We start from the raw sequence: 14,575 nt of genomic DNA on the forward strand, positions 1-14,575 counted from the left end.
AATTTTTAGTTTTTTTATGATAAAATATCAATAACGAATTATTAATTTGTATTTAATTATAATGATATTTATAAATTCAGGTTTTTAATAAGTTATAATTTTAATTTAAATATTTAATAAATTAATTTTAATTAATATATAGGTGTAAATGTATATTTAATAATCTCAATTTTGCTGAAAAATAAAGAAATTGAGCTTCTTATATACTTTTGAGGATAAATCTAAATATCAAGAGATTGACTTCAAAAATCAATAAATTTAGATTAAAGAATTTGATTTTAATTTGTTATAATTTAAGCTTAAATTGAAAAATCTAGATTAATTTGAAGAAAAAGTTTAAATTGGATTAAATTAAACTTTTTCAATAAATTTAAAGGTGAAATTGAAGATTTGCTTTTTTGTCATCCCAAAACATTTTTCATATTAACCACAGAATCTTTATCCTAATATAATTAGTTAACACCAAATCTCAATTACATATTAGTAGTTAAATAATTATATTTTATAAAATTCAGATGATAAATGTAAAATAATTAAAAATAAAGATATAAAGTGATTTTTTTTACACAAATTAGAACTAAAAAAATAAGTTTTTACTTAAAAAATATTCACGCCTAAAATTATGAAATGATAGAAGTCCATTATATACGGACGAAATAGAGATATATGTTATGTGAAAAACTCACTAAATTCTATAATAGGAAAAAATTTATTAATTAATTTTTTTAATTTTAAAATATATATTAAAATAGTTTTAATATTTTAAAAATATATTAATTAATTATTCTGTTAATTTTATTATTAAATATTTTATTATTTAATTTTTATAATTTTAAAAAATTTATTAATTAATTTTTTAAATTTTTTTAAAAATTACTAATTAATTTTTTATATTAAAAGTATTTTAAAATTTTTTATAATATTTAATCGTTAAAATTAATAAAAAAATTAATTAATAAATTTTTTAAATTATTAAAAATATTTTAATATATTTTTTAAAATTAAAAAATTAATTAAAAATTTTTTTCATAATGTATAAATTAAATAGTAATTTTTTCTATTAACGATTGCATGTATTTAGATTGGGTGGGCTAATTTGGGCCTTTGGGCTCATACTTTAATAAGATTGTAGACCTTCTATAATTTGGGCAATTTAACTTTTAATACAATAAAATTTACCGTTAAGAAAAAAAAAAACAATTAAAACACTTTATAATCAACTAAACAATACACTCACGCTTTATGTGAGTTTACAGCATAAATATTTTTATTGATATGGATAATAATAATAATTATATTAACATAAATATTTTTATTTATTTAAAATATCATTTTGACTAAAAGTTTTAAATATTATGAACCTCATCGATACTAGTAATCAAATTATAATTAAACATATTTATGAATTTTTATTTACTTGTGATTAAGAATTTTATGTGCGATGAAGATCGTTAAAAATTATTCACATCTAAATTAAAAAGAAAACTCCATAAAATATATTTTATACTATTGTATATAATTATTTTATGTATAATCTATAGTATATATTTTATAATATTAATGCATATGTTAAAAATTTTATATTATTAATATTATAATAAAACCATGTTATCAATTCTATTAATTGTATAATATTCTATTAGTTGCATGATATATATTTGGATTTATTTTATATATATATATGTTGATCTAAAAAAATCCAACATAATATATTACATAATTTTCAATAAAATTTTAAAATAAAAATATAAAATAGTACCTTTCATTTAATAAAATCATATTCATGCTAATTACAGAATGATTACTTTTCGTATTTAGTGCTATCCATAGTTTGATGAGCCTTACTCTGATTCTCTCTGTCTCTTTTTCACTTGTTAATTCATCAACATTACGGAAACTCATATTTTTACAGCCAAAAATTAGTACAAAACTTCTTGCAATGGTATAGGAAAAAGAATTATTTTAATCATAATAAATATTTCTTAACACATGTAATCATTTGAAGAAAAAAAAAAAGCAATATGTATAAAACTAACCTTGATCTTATATGAAGGTATTTCACGCTACCAAAAGAGTTTCCAATAATACTTAAATGCCTAATCAAATTCCATGAATCTCTCTCTCTCTCTCTATATATATATATAAGCAAAATATGTATCCTTTCATCTTTTTACAATTAAATAGTATAATACATTTAATAAATTAATGCAATCTTAGATTTTTATGACCATCTTGATTAATTATTTATATATTTTTTATTGAACTTTTCATTTTTCTCTTAATCACTACACTGACAAATAAAGATGTTGACAAACTCTTAAACTTCAAACGTTATATACATAATTTAATATTTAATCTAAAAAGTAATCGGATCTGTATGAGTTGGTAATCTAGAACTTATAGCGGTTCTCGATAAACATGTATATATATATATATATATGTAAACATACACTTGCTCAATAATGACAGAAATAACTACACAATTGTGGCACATAAAATCTGCAGTCAATTCGTAGGCATAAGAAAGAATGTTACCTCCTCTTCATTTTCCCCATCATCCTGTCACTGTTGCACATCTACAATATTACTTGCATCTAGTTGGTTGAAATATCTCACTAAATGAGATATAAAGTCCTGTTTTTACAGTAAGATGACTGGGTACTGTGACGAGTTAGACAGAGAGCCAATGTGTCAAAATATGAAGTTCAAGATGGCCAGAACAAAGAATCAGTCTGTTACGTAACAAAGATGAAGGAAGCATGCCATACATACACTGATTATAAGACTGACATGATTGCTGATTGTTTAAACAAAGACTGTAGACTCTTAGCTTCCGTACTTGCTGGCCAAACTTTACCTTCTATAGAAACCGTTTCATGTGTTGGCAACCAGGCGAGAGATAAATTAAGGACAGCAATTTTTCTTCGGTTTATGAAAATGGTAGCTACACGTTGAATACTCTGGTAACAATTTCTTCTTTCGACAATTATAGATCACTAAAGAGGAATACTAATGAGGAAAGTAGGAGCGACAATCTTCATCCATCCAACAAGAAGCTCAACAATGGAAATAGAGATGAGGATCTTCTACGTACGTAGAGGCACCATGCAGCACTGATTTGAACTACTGCCGCCAAAACCAATCACGAGAAAACTTCTACACGCCAAACACATTTGATCCAACCAATGGCCTTCTTGAGCTTAATGAGTTGGCCTTCAGTGGCAAGTATTTACAATAATGAACAGAAGACTATTCACAAAAGTGAGACTACAGCACAAATGTATATATGGCAGCAAATGTGGACACGGACAGGTTTGGAGGGAGATGGTCAACGGATCAACCAAAGCAGCATTTAGTATAATCTGTTAGCTAATTGTGACAATAGAAGCAGATTCACAGTTAAGTATTTAACATATGTGAATTTCCTATATGCCAAATTTGTGAAAAATATTCTTAAATTAAGAGGTGCTCATTAGATGCAAAACTATATTTGTATAATATGCAATAATGAATGCGTCAAGTCATCTGCAAGCAAAAGGGCTGTAACATATCACAGTGTGACAAATTGTTCTTTTACTACATGTTTAAAGCTCCAATTATTATTTTCAAATGGTTGATACAAGAAACCAAATATTCGGGGGAAACATAATAAATAAACATACGCTTAAGATACTGAAAGAATCAGAAGAGGCCCTCAAATGATGGAATCCATTATACCAGACGACATTATGATAAAGTAGTCAACAGAACAAGCCCACAGAAACTCTTCATCTCAATGCACTGCAAGAAACAATAAGAACTAATTAAATAGTTTTTTAGTGAAGCAATCAATAAATCAAACAATAAAAAGGTAACAGTCAAAGGCTACAAAATTGATATATAACATAAGTAGTTGTCTAGTTATTATTCTGCTAATATTAGGAAAGCTATGAAGGGCAACATCTCTTTAAGTTCACTATCTCAATAAGACGGGTATTTTGGCAAGATCTATGTGGAAATAGCCCATTCTTCCTCCAATTGCATTAACATTTGAACTTGATCGCTATTTTTAAATGTGAATAAAAAAGAAATAAAGGACATGATTATTGCACACTGAAAATTTGTTTTTGCGGTACTTGGAAGGGTAAATTACAATCAGGTCCCTAAGTTTTGTCAACATCAACTACTTTGTCCCTATTCTTAATCACTCACTTGAAACACCTTATATTTTGTAAAAATAATCTCTTTAATCATTTTGTCAAATGAAATGTTAATCAACTTATGTTAGTCTTAGTTAGAGGGACAAAATAATATTTATATTTAAAATTAAAGGAAAAAATACTTTATATAGTTAAAATTATAAAGACTAAACAAAATAAATGTTCTACATTAAAATAAATTAACTAATGTTTCATTGACAAAAAAATTAAAGAGTTTAATTCACAAAACATACAAATTTTATAATTAAGTAATTTAGAAATAGGGACTAAGTAGTATAGAGCCTTTTTATACATCAGTTTGACAGTTTCTAGCTATTCATATGCAAAAGGACATAACATAACCAAACATTTATTTTGCCGTCAAATTCTCACCCAAATACATTTTTTTTTTTAAACAAAAAATTGCATGGTCAAGCATTGTTATAAGTTATAGGAAGTAAATATGTTAATATAGGAAATAAATATTGATAGATGGGTTAGTTACTTAATCTTAGGGATTGTATAATCATAGGCTTGATTTTCCTTCTTATTTAGATATTGTCTATCATGTATAAATAGGTTGTAATCTCTATTATAATATACAAAAAAATATTATCTTTCTACATGGTATCAGAGCCATTCTCGTAGAGATTTTTTTTCTTTTCTCTCTCGTTAAGTTTTAAAAATTTTTTTTTGAAGACTTAGGGCTCTGTTCATTTGGTTATCCATTTGGTTATACATAAAGGGTAACTTTTGGATCTCACCATCGCTGGAGTCACCACACCGACTCCTTGTCAGGTTTGTTTGCCATTCGGGTATTGGGTGGAGGTGTTTTTTTTGTTCACGGTACTGTTCATCGGCACTGTTCATGGTACTGTTCATCGACACTGTTCACGGGTACTGTTATTCTGATCCTTTGCTATTTTGATTGTTTTGGGTTGGTTGTTCTGATGGCTAAAGTTAAAACCATCGTAACTGATGTGATTCCTATGATGACTAAAATCACGGAACACAAATTAAATGGATCTAATTTTTTAAATTGGAGTAAGACTATCCGTATTTATTTACAAAGTATTGCAATGGATGATCATCTTACCAAGTATCCTCCAACTGATGAAACTAGTAGAGATTGGATGAGGGATGATGCTCGTTTATTTCTGCAGATTCGAAATTCTATTCATAGTGAGGTGATTAGTCTTATTAATTACTGTGAATTTGTTAAACAATTAATGGAGTATTTGGAATTTTTATATTCTGGTAAAGGGAATATTTTTCGTATTTATAATGTGTGTAAGACGTTTTACCGAGTCCAGAAAAATGATAGAATTTTGACATCCTATTTTATAGATTTTAAAAGAGTTTATGAAGAATTTAATGTATTGATGCCCTTTAGTACAGATGTGAAAACTCAACAAGCTCAACGAGAGCAAATAGCTGTTATGAGCTTTCTTGCAGGTCTCCCTCCAGAGTTTGAGACAGCTAAATCTCAAATTCTTTCTGACTCTGAAATATCATCGTTACATGATGTGTTCACTAGGGTATTGCGTACAGAATCTCCAATTCCTTCACACCCCACTAGTGCCCTTGTTAGCCGCAATGACAGTAGCAGACATAATAATAGAGGTGGGCAAAGGGGAGGTTTTAATGGTGGCAAAAGATCTCAGCGTTCTGGGGAAACAGGTTCTACTTCTGACTCAGGAGGAATCATTTGTTATTACTGCCGCGAACCAGGACATACTAAGAAGACATGTCAAAAACTACAGAATAAGAATCAGCGTACACAAATGGCGCATATGGCAGTTGAGGCCCCTTCAGATCAAGGGATTTTGATATCTGAAGATGAGTATGCACAATTCACCCAATACCAGGCATCTCTGAAATCCTCTAATTCCTCCTCTATCACTGCAATTGCCGAGTCAGGTAACTCTACTGCATGTCTTGTATCTTCATCCTCCAAATGGGTTATTGATTCTGGTGCTACCGATCATATGTCAGATAATTCTACCCTTTTGTCCAATCTTGAGTCTCATGCATCGACTTCTTATGTTACTCTTGCTGATGGTACTAAATCTTTTGTCATGGGTTCTGGTCATGTCAACTTAACCCCTTCTCTTTCTGTATCCTCTGTGTTATGTCTCCCTAAATTCGCATTTAATTTGCTTTCTGTTAGTAAACTCACTCGTGCATTGAATTGTTGTGTCTCATTCTTTCCTGATCACTGTATTTTTCAGGATCTTTCGACGAAGCAGATTATTGGTAGAGGGCGTGAGTCAGAGGGTCTCTACGTCTTGGATCAGCAACTACCTAGATCACTTGCATGTTCCACGCGTTTAACACCTTTTGATGTTCATTGTCGTTTGGGGCATCCTTCTCTCTCAGCTTTGAAGAAGTTATATCAACATTTTCATTCTTTGTCTGTTTTAGATTGTGAGTCTTGTCAATTTGCCAAACATCATCGTTTGCCTTTAGTATCTCGAGTCAATAAACGGGATTCGTCCCCCTTTGAGTTAGTACATTCAGATGTTTGGGGTCTTTGTCCTACTGTGTCTAAGTCTGGCTTTAAGTACTTTGTTACTTTTGTTGATGACTTCTCTCGTACTACTTGATTATTTTTAATGAAGAGTCGTTCAGAATTATTTTCTATCTTTTGTGCGTTTTATGCTGAAATCCAAACCCAATTCAATGTTCCAATTCGTATATTGCAAAGTGATAATGCTAAAGAGTATCTCTCTGGAGAATTTCAATTTTATTTGTTACAAAAAGGGATTCTTCATCAGTCCTAATGTGTTGACACTCCGTCACAAAATGGAGTTGCCGAAAGAAAAAATCGACATCTTCTTGAAGTAGCCAGAGCCCTCTTATTCCAAATGAAAGTACCTAAATGTTTTTGGGCTGATGCTGTATCCATTGCTTGTTTTTTTATTAATCACATACCTTCCTCCATCCTTCATGGTGATATCCCTTATAATATTTTGTTTCCCACTAAATTTTTGTTTCCTATTAAGCCATGTATCTTTGGGTGTACTTGTTTTGTTCGTCCACAGGTTACTAAATTGGATCCCAAATCACTCAAATGTGTCTTCCTTGGCTACTCTCGACGTCAAAAAAGGTATCGTTGTTTTTCTCCTGATCTGAATCGGTATCTTGCGTCTACAGATGTAACATTCTTTGAGTCCACTCCGTTTTTTCCACCATCCTCTGTTTATAGCACCCAAGGTGAGGAAGATGACCTTTTGATATACACTGTTCGCTCTCTGTCTCCTCAGACTACTCCTACACCTTTCGCTCATGTGCCAGGTCGCCCTCCCATCTTTCATGTGTATTCCAGACGCTTAGAGGACTCTGACTCCGCTCCGCTACCCGCTTTTTCGTCGACAGATCCTGCTCCCACTGATCCTTCACTGTCTGATTTGGATTTGCCCATTGCTCTTCGCAAAGGTAAACGTACTTGCACTTATCCTATTTCAGCTTGTGTCTCTTATGATCAATTATCCTCTTCTTCTCGTTGTTTTGCCACTGCTTTAGATTCTATTTTAGTTCCCAAAACTGTTATTGAGGCTTTGTCCCATCCTGGTTGGCGTGCTGCAATAAAAGAGGAAATGATGGCCCTTGACACTAATGGTACTTGGGAGTTGATGTCCTTGCCCCCAGAAAAGCGGGCTATTGGGTGCAAATGGGTGTTTGCAGTAAAAGTAAATCCTGATGGATCTGTTGCTTGCCTTAAGGCCCGTTTAGTGGCCAAAGGTTATGCACAAACTTATGGAGTTGACTATTCTGATACATTTTCCCCAGTTGCCAAACTCGCATCTGTTCGATTGTTTATTTCCTTGGCAGCTACACATGATTGGCCTTTGCATCAACTGGATATTAAAAATGCTTTTCTTCATGGTGATCTTCAGGAGGAGGTTTATATTGAGCAACCACCTGGTTTTGTTGCTCAGGGGAAGTCGGGCAAGGTTTGTAGACTTCAAAAATCCCTTTATGGCTTGAAACAGAGTCCTCAAGCATGGTTTGGCAGGTTTAGTGAGGTGGTCCAACAGTTTGGAATGAAAATGAGTAAGTGTGATCACTCGGTGTTTTATAGAAATTCTGATAGTGGAGTAATTCTGCTTGTAGTATATGTGGATGATATCGTTATCACAGGAAGTGATATTGCTGGCATCACATCCCTAAAAGAATTTCTTAAAACACAATTTCATACAAAGGATTTGGGTTCATTGAAATATTTCTTAGGAATCGAAGTTATGCAGTGTAAGAAAGGCATCTTCTTGTCTCAAAGAAAATATGTTCTTGATTTGTTAGCAGAAACAGGAAAATTGGGTGCTAAGCCTTGTAGTGCCCCAATGACCCCTAACCTTCAACTTACCACAGAAGACAGTGAGCCATTTGCAGATCCTGAAAGGTATAGAAGATTAGTTGGCAAGTTGAATTATTTAACGATGACTCGTCCTGATATTGCATATTCAATGAATGTGGTAAGTCAGTTTATGTCATCTTCTACTGTTGCCCAGTGGAATACTTTGGGATAGATTCTTTGTTACCTTAAAGGGGTCCCAGAGCGAGGGTTATTCTATGGCAACTATGGGCACTCAAATATTGAATGATTTTCTGATGCTGATTGGGCAGGCTCGAAGGTTGATAAGGGGTCAACTACTGGGTATTGTGTTTTTGTGGGAGGTAACTTGGTCTCATGGAAAAGTAAGAAGCAAAATGTGGTCTCCCGTTCTAGTGCTGAATCTGAATATCGAGCCATGGCACAAGCCGTTTGTGAAGTCTTGTGGATACGTCAACTATTAGAAGAAGTTAGGTTCAAAAATTCGGTGCCTGTTAAGTTGTGGTGTGATAATCAAGCAGCTATCCACATTGCCTCCAATCCAGTATTTCATGAGAGAACTAAACACATCGAGATTGATTGTCATTTTGTTCGTGAAAAGGTCCAACAAAAGATAATATCAACAGGATATATCCGAACTGGAGAACAATTAGGAGATATCTTTACTAAAACTCTAAATGGAACTCGAGTTGATTATATATGTAACAAGTTGGGTATGATTAACATTTATGCTCCAACTTGAGGGGGAGTGTTACAAGTTATAGGAAGTAAATATGTTAATATAGGAAGTAAATATTGATAGATGGGTTAGTTACTTAATCTTAGGAATTATATAATCATAGGCTTGATTTTCCTTTTTGTTTAGATATTGTCTCTCATGTATAAATAGGTTGTAATCTCTATTGTGATATACAAAAAAATATTATCTTTCTACAAGCATAAAACTAAAAAGTAAAATAAAGCAAAAAATTTATGATATATGCCTCCAAATATTTCTCCAAATATGACAACTATAAAAATTGGATAAGAAAGGAACTTACTTGTAGATGTAGGACGCAATTCCTAGGATTATACAAAGCAGAATCATGTCAATGCAAAAGTTTCTACTGGACCTTACCTGGAAGGAGGAAGTAGTAGTAGAATTTAAAGAAGAGGGAAAGTCTATCCATTGGAACAATGTCAAATTCAGATAAAAGTGCCGGTGGGGGAAGCGCATGATGCCTCAAGACAGTATGGTGGAAATTTAAATTTGAAATATTCATGTTTATATCATTACCTCAACAATTGCTTTCTTCAGCCTAATATTTGTATTTCTAAGATCTGAAGATGCCTTATCCACCTATTAAAGCATCCAAACAGAAGCACTTATGAAAATATTCATATTGTCTCCATGATCTGATTGGCAAGACATCATGAAGAATAACACTCACCTTTGTATCAATTTCATCCATTAAAGGAACTTGCCTATCCAATTCCTGAGCATAGTAAAGCAAATAATTAATCAATATCTTCTTTTCCTCTCCTTTCTTATGTAAAAGCATAAAAAGATTGAGTTATGCAATTCATATCAAGAGCCAAATATTCATATCATGTGAGTAACAAACCTCACTCATGTCATGAGCCAAATCTTTCAGCGTGTCCAATCCTTCCGATATAAAATCAAGACCTTGATCCTATGCAAATGAGAAGGCATAGGAGAATGTTATGAAGTGCGGAATCCTAATACAATCACTTGCCTATAATCTTTCAACTATAAAATAGATATTGAAGCAACCAAATTAATCAGGAATCTTACATGCCTGTTTTAACTTCCGCATTTCATACTCTTGTCTGAATTGACTTGATTCTTCAGATTGTTGGAAAAACCCATCATCAAGGTGTTCTTCTGTTTGTTGCCAGTATTCTAACTAGTAATTCACACAAGCTCACATCCAAAAACATATGAAAGAAAATGCACTAGCAATTTAGCGATACTAATCACCTGATGTGTCAAACTTGATATTTTTATTAGGTGCTGATCCTGCCCATCCTCCACTTTGTGCTGCTCCTGCAGTCCCATCTGGTATGGCTTGAATCCTCTCTGGCAGTGCGAGAACCAGGTCAGGACGGACTGCATGTTCTTCTTTTGAAAGCCCTTTGACCTACAATTACAAGCATTCCAATGCAACCATGCTAAGTTATGAGAATGCACCATATACCCTAAAGGAAATTGAAAAGGCAACACAAGTAGTAGGGAAAGCTAAGAATGGCCATTAATTGGAGTTCATAAGCCTATTATATATTGGTTTAATAGTATAGTTACAAAAGAGATATCCAATTGTAATTATGACTAAATAAGAAACTCCTATCCTTTTTCCGCAATCCCTTCTTATGAAAATAACTTCACTTCTTCCAAATTGAACTTTTTTCTTGTAAACTTCAATTCACAATGTGCACCGCTTTGGATACGCATACTGGGTCGATAATTAGCATTGACTTATAATACCAAGGTTTTTGTTTGTTTCCTTTATATCTTCATTTATAATCATCTCCGTACAGTTCCATGTGTACTTTTCATTAGCTGTTGATAGAAATTCTGGTACTTACAAGACTCCCTAATCACATTATGTTTCTTCATTTCTGACAATTTGTCCCATTATAAAACTCTTTTATCCTCAATCTAAGTCCATACCAACATTATCGATTACTGATTACCAAAGACATAATAGGAGTTGGACAGTCCAATTTATTTTCTTGAACACCGATAGATTTTGAGATCAAGTTGGCCAAATAATAGAAAATATAAACCCATTTATGATAGTAATGTTACACAATGGGCAATGGAAGCAGAGACGGATCTAGGGAGGGTCAAGGGGCTATGGCGCCTGAAAATTTTCAATTTTTATTGGATATTTAGGTAGTTTTACATATAGTAAAAAAATTACTATTAAATCTCTATATGTTTAAAAAATTTATTAGTTAGTCTTTATTCTAAAGGCACTCAATTAAAATATTTTGTACTTTATAAAATTAATTTTTTTTAATCTTTTAATCAAATAAATCTTTATCCACATTTAATACTATTTAATTCATTTAATTTTAGTTGTTTATTTTATTTTGTCCCTCTCATTTTCTATTTTTTCCAATTAAAAAATTTATTTTTCATCTTTAAAATTTCAACTCTAATATGTAATTTTTTTAAAAAATTATTCATTCATTGCATAATTTAATCTTATATGCTATTTTAATTATTAAGAAGTAATTATAATTAGTTTCTAATCTATTTATATAATTGAAATTGTTTGTTAAACTATCTAAATTTAGAGAAATCAATTTTAAATTTTTATAAATAAAAGTGTTTTATGAATAATGTAAATTTAATGGTAATAGATTAGATAATTTAAATTTAAAAATATTTAAATATAAATTAAATATTATTTTTTAGATAATAGGTTAGATTATTTAAATTTAAGAAAATAAAATAAAAATATTGTTTTTGAGTTAGATAATTTAATAAATAAATAAATAAATTTTATATTAAATATTATATTAAATAGTTATGATACTTTAACGGTATTTTTTTATGAGTTTGCATATCACAATCATAATAAAAAGAGTTTTTTTATAATAAATATTATTAAAAGTCCATTTCACGATAAAATAAGAGATAAACTCTTCATGATAGAAATATTGTTTCTGAGTTAGAAGTTTACTGTTGTACTATTTTGCAATAAGACAAGGATACTCAACCTTTCAAGAAATTAAAAGATTATATATATGTATAAATTTAGAAAAAAATAGAAGAAGAAAGAAGTAGAGGCAATTCACCTTTTTATGAGCCAATTTTTTCAGCTTAGGAAGTTCTTCCATCAATCGAGCCTTAGTCCTACGAACCTCAGCATTCATTGCCGCCGCAGCAGCCCTGTTCTTCTCCGTGGTAGCCGATTCAGATTTCTGCATAAATTAATAAAATCCTAACATGAACCTATACAATTCAGATCCTAACCTCATTCCTTTTTGTCTTCCTCTTATTAAGCTTCGATGATGCTGATTATTAGAAAACTAAAATTGAAATTTTTTTTTTTTAAAAAAAAATGCTATTTCTAAAGCTTTGATCCTCGAAACATCTGCGCAAATCTGAACAAAATCAGAGCTATAAATTTCAATTAATATATATGTGGAATATAAGGTTATGACTTCATTTTCGTGTGATTTCCTGTCTACCAAAGAGAAGTAACAAAAATGAAAGAATATGAGGAAAAAGCATGAAACCTGCAGAGCAGCTTCAATGTCAGACTCGACAGAGGCATAGAGATGAGCGAAGGCGTCATTGCCATAGGTATTAAGATCCCGCTGCTTGTCGATATCGTACTTGTCATATTTCTTGCAAATTTCATCTACTCTGAATAAAATGTCTATGACGCCCATCTTGTTTGCTGCTTGATGCGGAGAGAGGAAAGGAAAATGAAGGAAAGGGAGGGAAAATGAGAAAAAGAGGGGATGAAGATTCTATCTCTAATTTTAGCATGGCTTTGTGGCTTTAACGTAACGTCTCTGGTGGCTATTGGCATCATCTAATGAAGCGTGGAACGTGTAATGCGCTTTTCGGAGAACGAAGATAGAAGACGCTTTCATATGCCGCGACGAGCTGCGTGAAATTTTTTTTTTTTTTTGCTTTTTTCCCTTGAAGAATGAATTTTTCTTTTTTTTTTTTTTAAATCTCTTTTGATCTTGTATTTACCAAATTGAAGGGACTTCTTCTTTTTTTTTTTTTTTAATTTGAAAAGAAAAGTAAATCGAAATCGATCAAGTAACATCAATTGTTGTTAGAGAATTTTCCTTCCTAAAAATAAAAACAAAACCCCATGATATTTACTTTTTTGGGTTATCACTCTTCCCATCACCATAAAAATAATTTAGTCTCTCTAATTAATTAACCAACACAAAAAATCAAATTTGTTATAAACAACAAGTTAAATTTATACATAGATACCTAAATTTATTATTTAAAATTTGATGACACATTTAATTTATATTATAACTTATTAACTTTAAAATTCATTTTAAAATTATTAAATTTTTATTAAACAGTATTTTGATTCATTTACTATATAAGACTCGATACAAATTTGGCATTCTCTCCAATGAGTAGCAGCAAGGAGCCAAGCCTATGACCACATCTACCTCTAAATTTTTATGGAACTGAAATTCATACTCATGAAATAATACACACACTCACCTGGGTATTTTGTCCGTGTAGCTGAATTGCTACAAGCTATCATCTCACCAATCATCTCGTATTACCGATGTCATAAACTAGCATTTAGCAACAAACAAGCGACGGAAATTAATAAACCAGAGAGAAATCGATCAAAGCCAAGAACAGAACGCCCAAAATTCACTTGTTAACTTCCATGAAGCAAGCATCCAACGATTTCAAATTCCAGTTCAACAACAAAAATCCTATTAGCAACAACCCTCCCATCATTTCCAGAACAACACAAGGGAGGGGGTAAGTCGATTTAAAAAGAAAAGGTAAAAGAGAAGCATTCAGTTCAGTTACCAGTCAAAGATCCGAGACATCAGGCACCTCCTCCGATTGCGACTCATCTGTCCCGATTGAGCAGTTTAGGGTCCGGAAGCTACATTGCTGCGATAAAGCTTCCAAAAAACGTGAAAGAGCAGTGACGAAACCAATGAAGCAGAGGCTCATCACGAGGACGACAGTGGGGGAGATCTTCAGGCCTGGTGCATCATCAGTGTATAATCGGAGCATGTTGCTGCTGCCTCCTCCAAGCCCACCGACAGCAAAAGACGCAGAGCCGCAAGCAGAGGATCCAAGACGGCGGCGACGCAAGCCATCCGTGGCAGCAGCAGAGCCGCGAGGAGCCATGATGTCGGGACAGGAGGCAGAGGAGGAGGCGGTTTGAGACTGAGAAGTACCTCGCGCCATGGTTCAACCGTAGAAGCGAGTGAATCAATCAGTTGCGAAGGTCAAGAGAGTATGCTTTAAAAAATATATATATATATATATTTCACTTTTAATTAATTAGTCTTTTTAATAAGTGTAATATTTTTTAGGAAT

General features: G+C 31.9%; 2 protein-coding genes and 1 pseudogene across 3 annotated transcripts; 1 reads left to right on the forward strand and 2 right to left on the reverse strand.

The window, feature by feature from the left end:
• Nucleotides 1-2,528: 2,528 nt before the first annotated feature.
• Nucleotides 2,529-3,238, forward strand: LOC110613640 (annotated as a pseudogene).
• Nucleotides 3,239-3,524: 286 nt separating this feature from the next.
• LOC110612726 (syntaxin-72) lies at nucleotides 3,525-14,192 on the reverse strand. 2 transcript variants are annotated; one of them, XM_021753496.2, is made up of 11 exons: nucleotides 14,054-14,192; nucleotides 13,730-13,806; nucleotides 12,763-12,926; nucleotides 12,319-12,444; nucleotides 10,493-10,652; nucleotides 10,311-10,396; nucleotides 10,116-10,184; nucleotides 9,942-9,986; nucleotides 9,788-9,850; nucleotides 9,552-9,628; nucleotides 3,525-3,780 (listed from the first exon to the last, which is right to left on the reverse strand). In XM_021753496.2, the coding sequence occupies exons 2-11, from the start codon at nucleotides 13,782-13,784 to the stop codon at nucleotides 3,768-3,770; spliced, it is 858 nt and encodes a 285-aa protein (XP_021609188.1). In that variant the 5' UTR covers nucleotides 13,785-13,806; nucleotides 14,054-14,192; the 3' UTR covers nucleotides 3,525-3,767. The 2 variants fall into 2 exon arrangements, with proteins under 2 accessions (XP_021609188.1, XP_043812143.1); XM_043956208.1 differs by lacking the exon at nucleotides 9,552-9,628.
• LOC110612727 (protein transport protein Sec61 subunit beta) lies at nucleotides 13,232-14,490 on the reverse strand. The gene is given in 3 exon segments (XM_043956209.1): nucleotides 13,232-13,806; nucleotides 14,054-14,166; nucleotides 14,168-14,490. Coding segments are annotated over 2 exon segments (324 nt in total). The 5' UTR covers nucleotides 14,444-14,490; the 3' UTR covers nucleotides 13,232-13,806; nucleotides 14,054-14,118.
• Between the last annotated feature and the right edge of the window lie 85 nt (nucleotides 14,491-14,575).

The sequence above is a fragment of the Manihot esculenta genome, chromosome 4, assembly GCF_001659605.2.
Source record: "Manihot esculenta cultivar AM560-2 chromosome 4, M.esculenta_v8, whole genome shotgun sequence".
In the NCBI taxonomy this organism is placed as follows: domain Eukaryota; kingdom Viridiplantae; phylum Streptophyta; class Magnoliopsida; order Malpighiales; family Euphorbiaceae; genus Manihot; species Manihot esculenta.

Coding starts and splice junctions, on each gene's coding strand:
- LOC110612726 (XM_021753496.2), bottom strand. CDS start 13,784: ATGATTGGTGAGATGATAGCTTGTAGCAATTCAGCTACACGGACAAAA. Junction 12,927..13,729: donor TACACGGACAAAATACCCAG/GTGAGTGTGTGT, acceptor CGCATCAAGCAG/CAAACAAGATGGGCGTCATA. Junction 12,445..12,762: donor ACATTGAAGCTGCTCTGCAG/GTTTCATGCTTT, acceptor TAATTTATGCAG/AAATCTGAATCGGCTACCAC.